This window comes from Guillardia theta (genome assembly GCF_000315625.1).
Source record: "Guillardia theta CCMP2712 unplaced genomic scaffold GUITHscaffold_10, whole genome shotgun sequence".
NCBI lineage: Eukaryota > Cryptophyceae > Pyrenomonadales > Geminigeraceae > Guillardia > Guillardia theta.
In genome coordinates, this window is record NW_005434664.1 from 295,765 (window position 1) to 314,122 (window position 18,358).

The 18,358-nt window shown below is 52.7% G+C and overlaps 4 protein-coding genes across 4 annotated transcripts; 1 reads left to right on the forward strand and 3 right to left on the reverse strand.

Moving 5' to 3' along the window:
- Nucleotides 1–1,490, reverse strand: GUITHDRAFT_161416 (hypothetical protein; the record flags this gene model as incomplete). The annotated part of the gene is made up of 10 exons (XM_005838697.1): nucleotides 1–254; nucleotides 300–380; nucleotides 438–497; nucleotides 550–588; nucleotides 717–782; nucleotides 841–885; nucleotides 930–965; nucleotides 1,019–1,059; nucleotides 1,115–1,134; nucleotides 1,447–1,490. The coding sequence occupies 10 exons, from the start codon at nucleotides 1,488–1,490 to the stop codon at nucleotides 204–206; spliced, it is 483 nt and encodes a 160-aa protein (XP_005838754.1). The 3' UTR covers nucleotides 1–203.
- Nucleotides 1,491–2,168: 678 nt separating this feature from the next.
- Nucleotides 2,169–3,562, forward strand: GUITHDRAFT_161417 (hypothetical protein). The gene is made up of 5 exons (XM_005838698.1): nucleotides 2,169–2,748; nucleotides 2,897–3,009; nucleotides 3,155–3,218; nucleotides 3,356–3,415; nucleotides 3,461–3,562. Exons 1-5 carry the CDS (start codon nucleotides 2,179–2,181, stop codon nucleotides 3,512–3,514), a joined length of 861 nt encoding a protein of 286 aa, XP_005838755.1. The 5' UTR covers nucleotides 2,169–2,178; the 3' UTR covers nucleotides 3,515–3,562.
- A 114-nt stretch (nucleotides 3,563–3,676) lies between these two features.
- GUITHDRAFT_102382 (hypothetical protein) lies at nucleotides 3,677–5,978 on the reverse strand (the record flags this gene model as incomplete). Its single annotated transcript, XM_005838699.1, has 13 exons — nucleotides 3,677–3,839; nucleotides 3,899–3,968; nucleotides 4,016–4,078; nucleotides 4,134–4,398; nucleotides 4,479–4,637; nucleotides 4,689–4,781; nucleotides 4,832–4,937; nucleotides 4,984–5,017; nucleotides 5,070–5,136; nucleotides 5,189–5,254; nucleotides 5,347–5,439; nucleotides 5,493–5,806; nucleotides 5,858–5,978. The coding sequence occupies 13 exons, from the start codon at nucleotides 5,976–5,978 to the stop codon at nucleotides 3,677–3,679; spliced, it is 1,614 nt and encodes a 537-aa protein (XP_005838756.1).
- A 7,666-nt stretch (nucleotides 5,979–13,644) lies between these two features.
- Nucleotides 13,645–18,219, reverse strand: GUITHDRAFT_134134 (hypothetical protein; the record flags this gene model as incomplete). The annotated part of the gene is made up of 27 exons (XM_005838700.1): nucleotides 13,645–13,752; nucleotides 13,800–13,916; nucleotides 14,235–14,285; nucleotides 14,343–14,378; nucleotides 14,427–14,510; nucleotides 14,589–14,711; nucleotides 14,766–14,825; nucleotides 14,890–14,923; nucleotides 14,969–15,141; nucleotides 15,192–15,254; nucleotides 15,302–15,337; nucleotides 15,573–15,614; nucleotides 15,667–15,751; nucleotides 15,995–16,191; nucleotides 16,239–16,268; nucleotides 16,315–16,371; nucleotides 16,469–16,519; nucleotides 16,652–16,711; nucleotides 16,783–16,830; nucleotides 16,880–16,924; nucleotides 16,980–17,045; nucleotides 17,101–17,166; nucleotides 17,216–17,266; nucleotides 17,383–17,417; nucleotides 17,454–17,526; nucleotides 17,884–17,967; nucleotides 18,061–18,219. The coding sequence occupies 27 exons, from the start codon at nucleotides 18,217–18,219 to the stop codon at nucleotides 13,645–13,647; spliced, it is 2,034 nt and encodes a 677-aa protein (XP_005838757.1).
- Between the last annotated feature and the right edge of the window lie 139 nt (nucleotides 18,220–18,358).

Here is an 18,358-nt window from a genome sequence, read left to right on the forward strand (position 1 = left end):
GAAATTCCATCTGTCATGTGACTTAAATATTTCCCCCCATGCTCCTTCCTTGTGCTCTTCACACTTGGACCAACCGTCCTGTCCTTCTCATCTTTCCTTCCCGCCCTCCGTCCCTGTCGTGTCCACTTTCCCCTTCCTCCCTCTGACCACAAAAGCCGTTGTTGCTCCTGCGCTCAGAGGATCGCAATATCCCCGGCCAACGATCAGTCGTCATCAATCGTCTGCACTTTCTCAACGATAATGTCTTCCAGGTCCTGCACAGCCTGCAATCATCGCATGCTAGATTGCGTGACGACGACCTGGAAGGTGAAGAGTCCGTTGGTATTCTTGAAGTAGATCATGTCATTGACTTGCGCATCCGACCATTCTTCTCCCACCTCCTGCTCCCAACATCATCCATCATCGTCCTTCATCTCCCCTTTTCTCGCCCTTCTCACCTTGACGGCTGACCGCAGGTCGTTCGCTGACAGGTAGCCGTCCCCATCCTGATCCCATCTCTGAAGCACGGATGTCATCCTCTCGCAGCAAGAACGAGTATCTGATAAGTTCCTCGAAGATGCGATGCAGAGTCGCCCGACTGACCTCTACCTGTCACTCTCCTTCATCACCCACCGCGAACACCAACTCCTCCTCAACCTCCTCAACCAGCACCTTCTCTGCTTCCTCCTGCACCCCCCCCCCCCCCCCCTCCCCTCGTCCTCCTCGTCCTCCTCTACCGGTTTCTTGAGCGCAAACCCGAGAAGGCGAGAGAGCATGCAGACAAATTCAGGGAAGTCCAGCACCTGGGGACGAGCGGGCAGGCGTCACCATTGAGATGAAGCTGCGACAAAGGGCCATCACTCCGTTGGGATGGGCCGACTCTTCGTTGATGAACTCCTCCACCTCCTGCACGACCTGTGACCTCGCTACCAGCCTCCAGCTCCACCGACCTCGAGCGAGAAATGGGCTCCGAACGTCCCGAGGAACTGAGAGCGGGAGGGTGAGGGACTACAGGAGGAGGCAGGAGGGAGGCGTTTACCTTCTGAATGTCAACAGCGTCAACTCTGCCGTCCCCGTCCCCTGCATTGGAGTAAGAAAAGAGATGCACTTGTGCGTTTGGGGTAGGTCTCTTCACCATCCAAGAGTGTGAAAGATCTGCGGGAAGATATGATGTCAGTGCGATGAATTCAATTAGGACAGGAAGGAAATACAACGACAGAGGGTGGAAAGCTGCAATGCATTCAATCAGCATGCTCAGCACACAAGATAGCATTCAGACTGTATATTGCTGCAAACCTCTCCCATCCGATGTTCATCCCATCATTTCACCTTCTTATCTCGCATATCACATGTTCATCCCATCATTTCACGTTCCTATCTCGCATATCACATCTTCATGAAATCATTTCACGTTCTTATCTCATACATCACATGTTCATCCCATCATTTCATGTTGTCTTTGCTCACGTTCTCAGTTGTTTCAGCTGCTCCTCCTCTAGCCGATCCACCATGGCGCCTCTAACCTGAACCAAACTAAATTACCCCACCCCCATGTCATCAACCCACCCTCATATTTAGCTATATGTACCCACCCTTATAACACCTTTTGTCCTACCCCTACCACAACGAGATGGAGAACCGTTTGCTATCACTTTGTACCTGGTTAAAACTGCTCTACCATCAGGGTCCTTACTTAACGACATAAATCACCAAAGGACTAATATAATCAGTTTATTTTCAAAGTTTAACATGATATTTCAACTCACGATAGAGTTGTTGGATTGTTGAAAGTTCCCCCCATTCTGCATTTCAGCGGCCATGGCGACCGCACGAGGGAGACGTAACGAGCAGGAGCATGATGAGAAGGAGGAGGAGAAGGAGGAGGAGGACGATGAGGAGGAGTGATAGGATGATAACAATGGGGATGACAATGGAGAGGTGGGGATGAAGGGGAGTACGATAGTGTCATTGCATCGAGATGAGGAGAGCAACATGTTGAGCGGTGTGTGCAGAACAAGGCATGAAAGCAAATCTCAAGAAAGTTTTGGGGGAGATGGGCAGAGACATAGACAGAGAAAAGCGAAGAGAAAGAGGGAGAACGCAAGGAGATAAGCAGAAGAAAAAGACGATGAATATTTGATCACAAGGTGGTTTGAGATGCTTACACTGATCTGCATCGCAGGATTTCTGTGAGCGAAGATGTTCAATGTCCGGCAGCTGAGGTTCTTTGCGTTGGCGCTGCTGCTCCAATGGACAAGACGGGCGCACTCGTTCTCGTCTCCTGCTCTCTTCTCATTTACACGACCCTCTCATCCCAAAACTTGCAGGGCGACGGGTATCACGCTGGCACGATGCACCTTGCCTCCTCCTCCCCCGCCCCCTCCTCCTCGCAAACAGGAGAGAGAGACGCGCGGTTTTCCTTCTGTGAGGAAACCGAAGATTGAGGAACCCCAGGCAGGAGCATGGCGAGATGATCTGGACCTCGGATTGAAGAGGCTGAGAACGACGCGAGGAGGGGGGAACGAGATGGGCAAGAGACAGGCAGCATCGTTGGAGAAGGCTAAGAAGAACAACCGCGCTCCTCCTCCCATGCTCACAAGGGCAGAATGGATCGCCGCCTTCGAGATCCATGGAGCGAAGGACGCGAGGGAGCTAGGAGAGCAGTTCATCATGGCGAAGCAGGGAGAGTTTGTAGATTTGGAGCTGCGCTGGAGAACCCGAGGCGCCAGCAATGCTGAGGTTAAGAAACGGCTAGGACAGGCAAACAAGGTGAAGAGGAGGAGGAGGAGGAGGAGGAACAGCAGCAGATAGGGTAGCTGGAGTGGCAGATGATAAGGGGTCTAGAGGGGAGGAAAGGGGAATTTGGAAGGGCTGCAGCTGGGGTATCTGCAGCAGCTGAACTGACACGGAATGCAAGGTTCGCAAAGATGCAGAATATCAGGAGAAGCTGGCTGCCAACCCTGCCACGCATTCCTCCTCATGGGCAAGCGGGAAGAAGATTCCGAAGCCTCCCGCAGGGCTCATGTTCAGGTGAGGGGGAGGAAGTGGTCAAGGAGTTGGTAGCACTGTGGGAATGAGGCGAGGTGAAAAAATGGAACGAGGATGATGGTGGAATGATTTAGCGGGGTTGGTGGTGCTGTGGGCAGGGAAAGAAGGTGGATGACGATGCGGACAGATATTTAGAGCGAGCCAAGGAGGATGGGCAAGTCCTTCCGATGTCTCAACCCCTCCGAACAGGGGTAACCCTCTCTCTCTCTCTTTGCGTCCCTATCTAGTTCGTCCTTTTCTCCTGTCCTCTTCGCCCCCCCCCCCCCTCTCAGTCTCTTCTCCCCTCTCCTCGCTGTCTCTCCTCGCGTTTTTGACAGGTGCGAGTCAGGTCCGCGAGGAATTCTTCGATCCGGACAGGGTGGAGAGGAAGCTTATCAGCGCCTCCAAGGTGACTCGCGTGCCCGCGAAGGGCCTGCGCTGACAGGATGAGCAGGGTGGGAGCAACAACCAGAGGCTGCTGGGTGCCGCCAAGAAGAAGTCCAAGTAGAACTTGTCATCATCACTCTTGTAAGATAAGAAAGAACCATGCCGAGTCAGGACGTCGCATCTCCTGCTCCTCGCTGAAAAACGTGTAACAGCCCAGCCCAGCTGAGATGGGAACATGTCCCTTTGATCACAGCTCGGCTATCGTCCACCTCCTAGGACGACCTCACGCGTTGAGTCTTGATCCCTCTGTCGATGAGAATCTCTTGCGCCTGGTAACATTGAGCAGCGAGCTCCCCTGCATTCCGGCACTGTCCCTCAGTGTGCTCGTGGTGTTGAGGGAGGCGGATCCTTCCACCCCTGTGCTCAGAGATCCTTTCGTCCTGTTCCTGAAGTGTGCTGTTAGGACACATTGTCGAGAGGAAACCGAGGCAAAACAAAATTCTACCTTAAACGAAGCATACGAGAAGAGGTGGAGGAGGAAAGGGAGTCAGCATTCAGCCTCCTTGAACCGTCCTCTGACGATGTCGTGCCGTCTTCCCTTGACTTCCTGCTGTAACCAGACCGGCTGCGGAAGCCTCTGCCACTGCTGCCACTGCTACTGCTCTCACTGTTGCTGCTGCTGCCACTGGCACCGTTGCTACTGCTGCTGCTGCTGCTGCTGCTGCTGCTGCTGCTGCTACCTCCCAAGAAGCTGGAGAACAATCCTCCAAGAAAGTTGCCAGCCGAGGAGGAGGAGGAGGATTTCTTTCCTCCCTCGTCAGTCCGAGTGGAGTTCTTGTCTTGCATGTTAACGGGGAAGTTACGGAAGAGCTTTGAGCGGTAAGAACCAAGCATGCCTCCTGCTTCTGTGCTCGTGGTCGTCTGGGTGGAGTTGCTCGTAAACCTCTTGCGCGTGCTGCTTTGGAAAATTTCACGGAATAGATCTTTCTGCTGCTTGGCCTCTTCCTGCGAGAAATCTTAGTGAAATAGTCTCACCAAAGATGGCAGAGACGACGGACAAGAGGGAAAGATGACGGATAAATTACCTTGGTGATCTTGCCAGACTCATCCTTATCAAAGATCTTGAATCTCTTAAGGAACCACTTCTTGGGATCAGCAGAAGCTTGCGCTCGGAGGGCAAGAGATGGTCGAATGTGTTTGGTGAACTCATCAATGTCGATTGAACCATCCTTGTCATCATCAACCTGTATCCATGTCAGCATAGACAGCAAGCCAAGCCGACACAGCGTGCCCACCATAGCAAAGATCACGCTTGTGCTCTTCCTCGGGACAAGGGTAGACGTCGTGGTGGCATCCTGCCCAGAGCTAGTGGTCGAAGGAGTTTCGGACTGCATTCCTCCGTCACAAAAACTCTCATGACTTTCTTCGCATGTCTCACAGTCCCAGTCGATCTTGCCTCAGAGAATCCTTCACGTGCAGCAACTTTCTCGATGTCGGATGGGCTGACCCCAGCTGCAAGAAGTTTCCCCTCCAGCCGTCTCAACCTGATTCGCCTGTCATCGGAACCGAAGGAAACAGATTGTGATTTACATCTCGTCGCTAGCTCTTTTCTGCTTCGTCAACTCTGTGTTTGGCACGAAGTCAGGAGCCTTTTCGATCATTTCTGGGAGATGAACCTTGAATCACAGCAGATTTCTGCTTCAAGTCCTTATTCAGATCCTTGATAAGGCCCTCAATCTCCTCCTGAGAATTACAAGCAAGCAGTCAATGGCTCCACGTGAACGTTGACAAGAACCTGGCGAGGCTTGTTTGAATCTTGAGCCTTGAGGTTGGAGAGCTCCTTCTTGAGAGAAATGTATTTCTAGAATTGAAGAGTCAAGTCAAAATCTAGAAGAAGACGAAGAAGACGAAGAACAGAAAGTATCCGATACAAGTTTGGAACGGTTGACTCACATCTTTCTCCTGCCTGAAGGTTGAGACAGAGACTTGCTTCTGCTTTTCGATTTCAGCAAGGGCAGCCTTGGTCTCTGAGAGCTTGCTAGTGATCTACAGAGCGAATCAACATGATATGAGATACTAGCATGAATATTGACAATCACCTTTGAAACTTGTGTCTGAAGCTCTGAACTTTTCTGCTTCTCGTCTTGCAACTCCAACCTCGTCTTCTTCAATGCCTCACTCTTTCTCAGCTTCTCGTCATCAACATCGGTCGCCCACTTGTCGCATCGAGCACGATTCTTCCTGGCCTTGATGAGGTTGGCATTGCAAACCATCAACTCTTCCTTGCGCAGTTTCAACTCTGAGATGGCCTGCTTCAGCCGAGCGTTCTCCGTCGCAACCTTCCCAAGGGTGGTTTTGAGGAGGCTAATCTGCTGTTGCAACGCCAAGCCCTTGCCGATCTCGTCTATCCCCTCTGCAAGGCCAAAAAGTTCAGCTGAGGAAAGGAGACTAGCTATGGACTTACTGGCTATATCCTGCGAGGAAGCTGCGCTCGATCGCGATCGATCCATCCTCTGGTAGAAGAACGCTACAGCTGCAAGGAGTGCAACCATGGCGATAACGAGCGAAACCTTTGCAGCCGACATACTTGCTATCGAGTCGAATTATCCACTAACGAGCTTTACTTCACCTACACGGAAGTTAGCAGTATGCCAGAATGCACAGAGCATAACAAAGACATTAATATCGATATGATACAAACAGGTACAACATCAGGATTCACCTGCAAGATTGTATTCCCTCCAATTTAATGCATAGAAGGTTCGCCACAAGCCGAAAACGAATCCTGACACCGCAAGGGTTAAAATTCACCTTGAAGTGTGTCGACAAGGAGATCAAGCAATCGTCTCTTCTCGTTCCTGGTGATACCTATCGATATTACAAGGCTTCGCCTCAGCCTGATCCTTTCTTTTCCTCGCTTGTGAACCAAATCTTACTCCGCTCTTATCATGGCTGAAACTGACCGACAGGCCAACCTCCAATCCTTATCGTCTATACACGTCTTTCTCCCTTCTTCTACAGGAATGCTTTTATCTGCTGCAAGTTAGACATCCACCATTCAATGCCTGCATCCCTGAAATGTCTCTTTCTCCTCCTCTGCTCCGGCCAACCCCGAAATCAGTTACTGAGCCCTCGATTCCTCCTGCCTGAAGGTAACTTCCACTATCATGTCTTCCTTCTCCCTTCACATCTTTAGTCTGATCATTTCCACAATTCTACGCCTCCCCATCACCTCGCCCTGTCCTACGTTCCCTCCATTCCCTGGTCCCCCTGCCTGCTATCCGCCATGAACGGTGCGCGGCTACGTGGCTCGAGTAGAACAAGGGCAAAGACTGGAGGTGGGGGTACATATGCAGGGGTGGGTTCTTGATACGTTGGATAAGTCATGGTGGGGTCGTGATATTTGTCAATTTTTCTCCATGGGGTCATCAAATCATCCATGATCACGGGTTATTTTTCCAAGATATTCAAGGGTAGAGGAACAGGTACTGGCAAAAAGGTATGGTGGGGTAGTAGACTAGTCCTTGACATTGTGAGGGGTTGTAATTTTCATGGGTAGGGGTCATACAGACCACCAGTGGCAGGGCTTCCTATGGAGGGTTTCAGGTGGGCGAGGTTCTCTACGTCTGCGGGTGGGGGTAGTCGTTTATGAGTTGATGGGTGGAATGAAGGACATGGGGTACCTACCCCACCCCATGAAATATAAGAAAACTTCTGTCTGAGAGGGGTACTTGATTCACTACCCACCCATGTCATTGGTGAATCTATTAACTTTTCACCCCTACTTATTTGCTTGCACCCGTCAGTGGAGCCGAAAAGTACCCACCCTTGAAACAGAGATACCACCCCTACAAAAATTATCACCCACCTGATCCTGATGATTAGTAGGGTAAGGCCGGCGGCGTGGGCCCGGCTGCACTGAAGTCCCGGCGACCGTACGATCGGCCCGCCCGGCGCCGGGCTCGGCGCCCCGGGCCCCGGGCGCGGCCGCCGCGGCCCGGCCGGCCCCCGGGCCCCGGATCATTGCATGATCATCGGATCGGACACTGTCAGTGACGCCGGCCGGGCCGTGTCGGGCCATCGTAGTTAACTCAGACGGTCACTGGCCGACGGTTACCGGGCCGGGCGCGGCCGCGGGCCAGGCGGCCGGGCCGCCGGTGAGGTAAATGAGGCTAGCCTCAGGCTCCGAGTGCCTTAGTCACGGTCTTGCCGAGTCCGATCAGTCGGACCGGTGACCGTGTCAACGGTGATGAGTCGCAGTTGAACTTGAACGGTCAAGTTCACGGTTGGCCCGGTTCGGAAGTTCTGAGTCGGACACTCGCCCCGGATGCCAGCCTGAGAGTACCGGGTCGGACCGTGACTGGCACTCAGCGCCTTTGGAGGCTGAGGCTTGCCGCTGGGCCTGTCACCGTGTGTCAGCCTGTGGCGGCGCAACTTGCCAGGATCATCGGATGCGGCAGGAAAGGACACTGTGACAGGGAGGCCTGACAGTGAACTTCGGAAGCTGACGAAGATCCTGGACCGTCCCGGATGCAAAATCAGTTTACAAGTCGGACGGTAGGAACACCTGCCACATCTTGCGAGGCCAAGAGACCATCCGGGGCCAGCGCTACGGTTGAAACGGAGCTGGGGTTGGAGAATCAACCGTCTGGGGATTCGCAGATATTCCGAGTCTCGGAGTCTATCCTGCTGCAAACTTCCAAGCAGCTGTTGCAGGCAGCACATGTTCACACCCACCAATACTTTTTGCGTGGAATCCTATCGCAATGCAATTGGAAATTGCTCCAACTGGGCTAAATCAGCGTTGAGATCATCCAGCGAGAGAAATCTTGCGGGGCAAAGAGACCATCTACTCGCCTCTTTGAAGTTGAAGCCTCGGAATGATTGCTCTTCTGGTAACTCACTCCGGTAAAACACTTTACTAAATTACAAGCGGAATCATCAGGTAAATCGTTTTTTACCTGTCAACATCATGATATACTGTCTACAAACAATCTTTCGTTGTCCTCCCCTACAATGTTCCCTCCTCGCGTCATCGACGGTCCCCACGGGCTCCTCTCCTTCATCCTCAGCCTGCTGTACCCGCCGTCCTCGGCGAAGTCTCCTCGGCGATCGATGGAAGGGCGCATGCAGCAGGGGACTGGAGACGGGGCACGAGAAGGCGCACAGGGCGAAGCCTTGAGGGAGCTTGAGTCGTCGACAATAATTCTTGCATCGTGATGATGCCACGAAGTTGGATTCTGGCGGCAAGAAAAAGAAGGTAACATGATCGCGCTGCACATTTTCTAGAGGGAGATGGATACTCGATGAATGGTGAGAAAGTACGGCAGATAGCAGGGCGAACAGGCAGACTGGGGGGATGGAGCGTGCACGTTGGCTGCAGGGAGGAGGCAGGGCTTACTAAAGACTGAAAAGGGCGCCCCCAGTCAGCAGGGATTCGGAGACGATCTCCGGAGAATATGGGACGAATTGTTTGCCTTGCTTACAGGCCAAGAGGGCTGACTGGTCAGCATATTTGCAAAACTTCTTCTTTCAATGACGCAGTTTTTGTGTCACGTTACCACCTGAGGCCGGTGCCATTGCAAATTCTTGAAAACCCTCTTTTTCATCGTACATCCCGCTAAACCTCGTCCCATACTGTATCCAGTTATTCAGATCACGTTACTTGTCAAAGGATACGCACCGCTTCTAAAGATCGATGACATTGTATCATTCCTTGAGTAATAACGCCCTACAACGAACTTGTGCATCACGATCCCCTGTACTTTTTCAAGTGAGAATTTCAAAAAAGAGACCCAACTATCCTCAAAGAATGCATTTTTGCTGGATTTGAAGATGTCGTATGCAATGGTTTAGACATGAAATGTAGATCCACATTGGTCATCATGTTGCTCTCCCGACACAACTGCAGATTTTTTGTCGGTGCTTCCCCATCACAACACCCGGCCCACACGCCCTGCAAACATCCCCTCATGTGCAAGGCCCTCGATCCATCTGCAAGGACGGATACTACAAGGCGGGGGATGCCCATGGCTGGTGCTGTCTAAGCAGAGCCTGAGCAGCTTGAGAAGCTGCAAGGGAGGGCGATGGATAGGAGGAGGATATAACAAGGACTAAAGAAAAGAATGAATAAAGAAGTTTGACGAGCGATGGATAGGAGGAGGATATAACAAGGACTAAAGAAAAGAATGAATAAAGAAGTTTGACCGAGCTGTGCGTAGCTTTGAAGCTTTCAGCAGTAGGAGAAGAGATTTTTGATTGGCCAGGGGCCAGTGGCGGGGTGGATGCATTGGACAGAACGCGGCTGGAATGCTGACGAAGCAGCACTGTCTGTCAGGTATGAAAGACTTGTAGACGACTAGGCCAGGTACATTCTTCGTTTCTCCTTCTCAAATTCACATGGTTTGTGTTGGATACTGGTTGTAACAGAAAACAGCATTCAATACGGTATCAATCAATGACAATGACAAGACTGACGTAAATACTTTGAAGTACATGGATGAGTAGCAAAAATGCTATAACACGTAGGATACATGCAAGATATATTCGACTGCAGGATATGATACAATTTATATACAATCGTTACACTACACCTAGTTTTGCACCTTACAGCCATCTTTTGTTGTCCTCCCCTACAATGTTCCCTCCTCGCGTCATCGACGGTCCCCACGGGCTCCTCTCCTTCATCATCAGCCTGCTGTACCCGCCGTCCTCGGCGAAGTCTCCTCGGCGATCGATGGAAGGGCGCATGCAGCAGGGGACTGGAGACGGGGCACGAGAAGGCGCACGGGGCGAAGCCTTGAGGGAGCTTGAGTCGTCGACGATAATCTCTGACTGAGAGCACTGTCCAGTGGATGGAGAGGAGGGACGAGTGATGATGTAAGCAGGGATGCACATTGTTTCCAGAGAGTGGGGAGCAGCGGCAGGCGAATAGGATGGAGAGAATTCTTCGAATGCCTCTATATAGGGTGGAGGGGAGTCTTTATTAAGGGAAGAACGTCAGCAGGTGTCACAGGTGTCTTCACGTTATACGAAATACCGTGATATCAAGAATTTCTTCTCATAGTTACTCACGGGTGCCACTGGCTGACGTCAGCATTTCCTTTAAACTGCCTCCTTCCGAAGATCGGTCTTAGCGTTAAGACCGTTAAACATCGAGTACGCCCACCCCCCACCCCTCAAAAGGAAGGAATTTGACCCCGTGATACTTCGGCCGGAAGAGCGTACCGAGACTGCACGGAACAGCACGGCTCAGCACGGCTAAATTTTACAGTGATGCCATGGTCCGCGTGACGCATGTAGTAAAACATCATGTGTCCATGTGACTTGTCGACGCACCCAAAGACGATCCTACCTCGTGCCTCCCAGGAGTCTTATCGCCCCTCCTTGCTCTTCTTTACCCGCCGCCCCCTTCCCTCCCTGCAAGCTGACAGACGTCTCGCCTCCTGCTCCTCCCTTTGCTTCTTCGAGCACTCTAAGCTTTCTGGGTCCTTCGAGCTTTAAGCAAGTCTCATGGCTATAGAAGCCGAGGAGGTGTCACATAGGCGCTGTATGATGGCACGCGGAGCTCAAGCCTTTCGTTCTCTGCGCATCCATCAAGACAAGAAATGTAAGGGCTTGACACGGGACAGAGCATTCTCCGCCACATTCACATGCATCAGTATGACTGACAGAGATATGAGTAGAAATCTTTTGTTGCCGTTTCAAGCCCGGTCATCGTGGCCGGCTGCAAGCCACTACCCACATATGCGATCCATCGATACAAAAGGAAACTTTGTGGCAGGAGGAGGATACAGCAAATTTGGGAGGACAGCACAGGTACCACTCGGCCTATCGATAGGACGAGAAGGAAACTTCATAGCAGCCCCCAAGGTTCCATCACGAACGAGGAGGAGAAGCTGGGGCAGCGACTTGCGCGAGATGCAAGATGTTTTCAAAGACATCAGAATTGTGCGCGGCAACATGTGCGGAGACGGGAGGTTTGTTTCGGAGTGGAGTGCCTTGTCAGGGGTGTACTTCCTAGAATAGGTGGGGCAAGTTATTTGTTGGTTGTAAATTTTGAGTCATGAATGAAATTTATTCGGCAATGTCTATAGAAGAAGATACTGCCATTGCATTGTATGATATTCGTCATCAAGTTAGAGTAGAGAGAAATTTGCAGTGCTCATTTCAACCCAGTGCAGTATGATCGATGATTCAACTATTTAACCCAGTGCTCTATGATCGAATGATTGAACTATCTCTCCAACGATTGTGAATTTGAATGTCTCATAGAATGGATGTTTGTGGATTGGTCCTGTACTTTGCTTTGCAGAAGCAAATCGACCTTGCAAATTCTATATTCTCTCGGATCTTTCTCAAGTGGGATTCACACGTCATCTCCCATGCGCCCTGGCTTCTTGTCGTTTCTTGCCATGCCGCTTTGAAACAAGTAGACCACAATTTTCTTCATTGCAAAGAGAAATTGTGTTTTGTAATAAGGGTGAACTGCATCTCATCATCCAATGTTATGAAGCAGTCAAATACTGACAGCTTCAAACTTGTGGTCTGCCCCAAGCAACGAGGAAACTGAACGAGTCTCTTAGCGTCGACTGTCGTGTGCTTGCAGCTTCCTTGCAATCGATGCCCATAGCCATCACCATGTCTCGAAGGTACATCGTTCGAGACGGGCCGAGAAATAGAGCAGTTTGGACATTTGCTTTCCCCTTCATCGTCAAAAGCAAAGAGCTCGAAGAAGCATCATACCGTACATTGTTTTATTTTCCCGAGCTTTCATCCTAGCTCCTCTCTCTATCTCCTTCTGTCAATCTCCCGCCAGATCTATTCTCAGCCATCGCCCTCCCTCGCAGCTTCTCAAGCTCCCTTGCTGGTCGATGGATGGTGAGCTCGGGCTCTGCTTAGACAGCACCAGCCATGGGTATCCTCCGCCTTGTAGTATCCGTCCTTGCAGATCGATCGAGGGCCTTGCACATGAGGTGATGTTTGTGGATGAGCACGGATGAACGTCTGCATGCGACGAGTTTTGCAATCCAGCAGAAGCGAAGTATGATCTATCCGAACGTGACGCCTCGTTGCCTTCGCAGCTAGCGTGAACACCAGGGTGACGAGATTCTGAGCAGTGGCAGACCTGAGTCATTGAGCTGCACATATGTGATGCAAGGATGAAGGAGTCTATCGGGCTCCGATCAGCCTGCAGCGCCTCCCCTGCTGCCCCCTACCTCATTGCGCGCACAAAGCAGGTGGCGATGTCTAATCATGTCTGTGGTCAAAAGTTCAGATGCTGAGGGTGGGGTGGTTGGTTTGTAGCTACAGTGTGGGGTATATTAGGTACATTTGAAGGCTATGTACACGGGTAGTGAACTCCTCTGCCGTTCATTGTGCGCTAAATGTGGGGTGGGGCTGAAGGGGGTTATGTCAGCAAGCAAAACACACCTCGTAGTTATTGTGATCCACTTTTACTCAAAGTTAAGTTAAAGATCAGTACGAGGACAATGACGAGAAGAGAAAAGACAGCAAGAACCAAACCTAATCCAGCCAACTGCTGTCCCCCAAACTTAACTGATACCTTCACTCAACCTGAGTAAGGTCGCTCTTCACAGACAGGCTCTAATAATCATCGTGTAATAACATCGTAGATAGAATATCATGTACATGTCAAGCGGCATCATTGTGAAGACTCTGCTGTCTTGCTAGACAAAAGTCCCTTCCTCCAGGCGAAGTCGCCTCATGGCCTCCTCCTTTACCTTACTATTCCCAGTAGCCTTTGCTTCCCCGCCGCTCCGAGCAGCAGCCGGGCTGCCTGCAATGTCGACCCATCAGCTGGATGAAACTTTGAGGAGGAGGTCAAAGACCGTGAAGCAACTCAGCCCTTGTATCGGTGAAGCTGAGACCGAGCTGAAGGGAGCAGCATGCGTCACCCGAAGGACCGGAACGTGCGGAGACAGCGGGAGGAAGAGGAGGAGTCACCTCGGACAAGGCGGGTGCGGGCAGGTGAATTGTGTCGAGCTGGCTCTTTCATGCTGAACGACCCAGCGGTGAGACATCAGCGTCGAGCAGTAGCTACCGTCTCACCACTCGTGCATGCAGGCGAGGATGGCGGCATGGCTCTGCTTGAACTTGTGCTCGCGTTCCAGTCGCCCCCTCTCAGCCTCCATCAGGCCGGTGGCCTAGCAAGAGACAATGAGGTCTGAGTGAAGCTTTGCTCCTCGACTTGCCTGCTTCTGTAGGCATGCCAACTCCTTGTTCGCTTCCTCAAGCTTCTGCTCGGTAAGTCTGACAAAGCATGAGTGCATGGAGGGCGATAGGAAGAACTCGGTACTTGTAGAGCTCCTCCTCCTCTCTCAGCTGATTCTCCTTAGCCTGAGAAGAGTCAGCACAAGCAAACATGCTGTTGGCAAGGAAAGTACCTTCCGTTGTGCTTCCAGCTCTCTCCGAGCTACCTTGAGCTGCTCCACTCTCTCGCTCTCTCGCTTCTTCTCTCTGCATGGAGGACTGAGTTTGCTAGACGTGGGCAAGGCTGTGACCTGAACAGCTCCGCGTCCAACGCTCTCTCCCTCTCTAGTGCTCTGCCAAAGTAGAATCTGGTCAAGGAGGGGAGGGAGCAGGGAGACGAGAAGGATACGGGGACAAGGCAAAGGTGATATGCAACTGGAGGGGACGGATAGAGATTGAAAGAGAGGGAAATGGAGAATGAAAGAGGACGAGGACGAGGACGAGGGCGAGGATGAGGGCGAGGACGAAGTGATCACTTCAGCTTGTCCATCTCCGTCTCTTTTAACTTCTGCTGAGCCTGCAAGATTTTCTGCCGTCACTCTCTGCCTTCAAGAGCATGTCGACCTCACATCTTCTCTTGCCCCCCGCGCCAGGGAAAGCTCGGCTTCTACTTTCGAGAGCTGGGCAACGTGATAGTGAGGAGGAGAAGAGGAAGGGGGTGGTAAGAAGAGCAGAACCTGATCTCCTATCACTTGCATCCTCTCTTTCAGCGCCTGCAAGACGGTCAGAGGAGAGACACAGCGATGCAATATAGGGGCAACCTGAGCCAGCTCGTCTTCTGTCTCAAGAAGTTTCTGGAGTTTCAAGATTGTCAGCACGAACAGGCAGACAGGCAGGCTGGCAGGCTGAAGGGCTGGCAAGCGAGCGAACATAACACAAGAGATTCGAGTCCTCTTCAGCGGCAGCTCAGACTGGTTGCTTACTTGCACTCTGGCATTCTCAGACTCCAGATGCGCGAGTGTGTCTTCAAGTTGCCTGCCCCATTTCAACTTAATATCAGAAACATCGGAGCCACTGCTCGACCTCTCCCTCTGGACGGCCTCTTGCTGCGTCATCAACGCGTAAGGAAGCAGCCACAACAACGAGCAAGGCTGAGGAACCTTCAGCACGTCAGCCTCCTTTCCGATCCGCTCCATCTGTAGCAGCAGCTCCTGCTCCCTCTGGATGCCGAGGCGTCAGCAGCGACCGGAACGGGGGAAGCAGACAGTGACGATGGGGACTCACAGCCTTGTACTGCAACTCGTCGGCCTCGTGGGCCCTGCCGACGGTCTCAGCACAGGAGGAGGCAACAGGAAAGCGTCACTTCTGCTCCTTGTGGAGCTTCTCCTCCCAGGCCTTCTGCTCTGCTCTGATCCTCTGCCATCCAGCATCAGCTGTGCTGCCGCCCAGCTGGGCCTGCGGCACCTCCTTGAGAGTCTCGAGATGTTGTTGCCGGCCCTCGCTTTCCCCCTCCAACTCGCTCAGCTGCCTCTGGAGCTGCTCTAGCGCGTAAAAGAAACTATCAAGAGCTCCCTTGTGGCCGTCACCTCAGTGTTCTTGTCTCGCAGCTCATGCAGGACTTGCTCGCTGTCTTGGTATGACTGCTCCGCCTGCCGCAAGACGCTCGGAGGACATCAGGGAGGGGCAAGGCTCGGACCTCAGCGACAGATTGCATCAGCTGCTCGTTTTCAGCCTGCACACTCGAGTCAGAGCAGAGCTCAGGGGCTCGACTGCCTTGCCTCCAGGTTCCGAAGCTGCTCCTCCGCCACTTGCTTCCTCGTCATGACTGCCAGGGAAACTGAGTGACACGGCCTCGCCCTCTGGTGCTGAGCGACCTTCTTGGTTCTTCGCCTGCAGCTCCCGCTCGGACTTCTACCATGGCCATCGAACGTCAACAGACGGCACAGGGGGCAGGAGCTGGAAAGCACCTCCTCCTGCTTCAGCTCTTCCTCCAGCTGCTGTCTCCGCATCTACCGGTCAGGAAGTCAGACACGAAGGAGGGGAGGGGGGGGGTTGTATGACCTCGAGGCTTCTGATGCTGAGCTCCTCCTCCTCCTTCGACTTCTGGTGATCCTCAAGTCTCTGAGAAGGAGAGGGTTGAGAAGACCTGAGACCAACACAGAGGAGGAGAGAACGGAAGCAACAGGAGCAGGGCAGGGCAGGGCAGGGGCAGAGGCAAAAGAGTGTCAGGACCTGCTCGATGAGACGAAGAAGCTCTGCCTCCTCTGCCTCAGCAGCAGATCGTTCTAACTGTGTCCTCCCGCATCAGCGGGAACCAGAAGCAAGGAGGCGGGGGGGCGGGGGCGTACCACGAGGGCTTGCAAGCGAATTTCAAGCTCGCCTTTCTGACCTTGTGTCCTCTGGGATCAACATCAGCCAATTCGACCTCTCCTCCTCCATGTCAAGGTCGCCATGAGCTGAAGAAGCGACTTCTACACCATCGAGGTACATGGGGGTATATGCTGTCGTCCTCACCTGGAGCGACTCTTCTGCCGACCTCAGCTTGTCTTGCGCCTGGCTCAGGAGCATCTCCAATCTCTTGGCTTCCTGTGGACCTGCGTCAACATCGACAGCGTCCCTCGCTGTTATCTCACTTCTTCGTCCTGCTGCTGCTGCACTTGTTCCTGGCATGAACCTCAGTCACGATGCTCGAGCCGAGGGTTCACACACCCTCCTCAACTTGATCTCCAACTGCTTCCTCTCCTCCTCCTCCTCTGACAGAGAGTTCTGCAAAAACCTCTTCAGCACCGCCCCCATCATTCACAGTAGACAAAGCTGCATCCGGCCCACGAGCCCTTCGCTGAAAAGGAGGAGCCAAACTGACCGTGAGGATTCTGAGTTGCTCTTCTGCACTCGCCACCAACGACCTCATCCGCTGGTGTCAAACGAGTGTCAGCAACCATAACGGGACGAGGCAGCATGTCACTTTGACTTCTTCTCCCTCTTTGTTGGCCTGACAATACAGTCAAAATCCCAACTCCTTCTCCTCTTACCAGCTCGCTCCCACCAGACTCTCAGTGGCCTGAAGCTTCTGGCGTAGCCCGGACAGCTCTTGCTCCGCTTGCACCTGCCGAGCGCCTCACTCCTCCTCGCAGTCGTCGGCAGCAAGGAGCTTCAGCACAGAGCATGCAAGCTCACAAGCGAGGATCTTAGCTGCTCTGCATCTTTCTGGATTTGTGCTTTCGCCTGCAGGCAGGTCAAACTCGAGAACTGGCGGAGGGTCCGCAGCAGCTACCTGCAGCTGGTTGAAGAACTCCTGGTTGGCCCTCATCAGGGAGATCTGCTGATCGTCAGCTACGAGCAGTAGATCCCAGCACCCAGCTAGCACCCAGCACCTCGTAGAAGGCGACCTGACCCTCACCGTCCTCTCGCCGGAACCCCAACTTGACAAACGTACCAACCTGCACGCCCGTCAGCCTCGACCGCTGCAGCGCCAGCCGGGTCAGCAAGAGCTACCTCTCCTATGATGAGCGAGCGCAGGAGGTGAATCGCCGAGCCTGGAACCCGCTGCTCATTCACGCTCTTGTGATTCAAATCAGACTTCGACGTACAGGGCAGCAAGTAGCCCTACCACGAGGAAGTCTCCGATCTTTACTGTCCCTTCTCGGTCCGCTGAGCTTCCCTGCCGTTCATGGTCACCTTACACGTTTCGCCTCTCACTCTCCGCGGGAGCCATATGGGAAGCCACACTCCCGGTTTGAAGGAACGGGGCTGAAAGAACAACTAACACTTCAATACCGGGATGATCGACTTGACAAAGATCTTGTCCAAGTCTGCCACAAGGTCCTCAGTGCTTCATCTCAACACACGGCAGTTCGAACCCTCCGGCGTTTGCTGGAAGTAGATACCAACTCCAGCTTGACTTGGATCAGATTCAGAAACCTAATCGTCCCATTAGTCTATATTGCACTCAGTTTGTTCCCCTTACCCCTGTCATCGTTGTGGTGGCAGCAGTCTGACGGAAGAGCTACGATCTCTGTGAGAAGATTCTACGAGGGACTGAGACGTTGCCTGTGGCGAAGAGGACCTATGCCCTCGAGATGGTGAGAAATTTGAGTTGTACGCTACAGGCGATGATTGCTGGCACAAATCGTCAAGGAAGTCAACGGACACGCTGGCATGATTGAAGGGTCGTATCAAGACCCTGAGCAGGTTCCAATTCCGACAAGTTCGCGACATTTCACGGACAGCAGCGTTTCCTTCACACGTCCAAGAGCAGGGAAAGGAAAGTGCAGGTACCTGCATCGCCTTTGTTGGGGAGGGAGACATGTTGGGGGACATGGGTGACGGAGAAGCCATCATCCTCGTAGCTGGAGACCGATACTGCTCAAACAGTGTCAGATGCAGTGAGCTCAGAAATAAGGGGAGGAGAGCAAGCATGCGCTGTGAAAAATGGGCGAGGGTCCTCCTACTGACTGATCCGTTCTCTCCTGTAAGCTGAGATGGACTTGCCTGGACAAATCCTTGCGATGCAGCAGGGATGCTCGAAGACATCGGAACGTGCGCAGTGGTCAGAAGAGGAGGGCCTTGTTGCTGCATCGAAGTCAGGAGGAAGATTGATCTGAGCATGTGCATGGGTGGAGAGCAGACGACAGGGACGTAGGTAACAGAACATGGCAACACTGACGGGCAGACGTAAGAGAAGAGGAGACGAGATAGGAGATGATCGGAAGATGACTGAGAGCAAGTGAAGAAGGAGGAAGGGCATGTCAAT

Bases quoted from the DNA above. Each gene is read 5' to 3' on its own strand.
- GUITHDRAFT_161417 (XM_005838698.1), top strand. From the start codon at position 2,179: ATGTTCAATGTCCGGCAGCTGAGGTTCTTTGCGTTGGCGCTGCTGCTC. The intron at 2,749-2,896 runs GTGAAGAGGAGG...ACGGAATGCAAG, and splicing joins GGCTAGGACAGGCAAACAAG to GTTCGCAAAGATGCAGAATA. The intron at 3,219-3,355 runs GTAACCCTCTCT...GGTGCGAGTCAG, and splicing joins CTCAACCCCTCCGAACAGGG to GTCCGCGAGGAATTCTTCGA.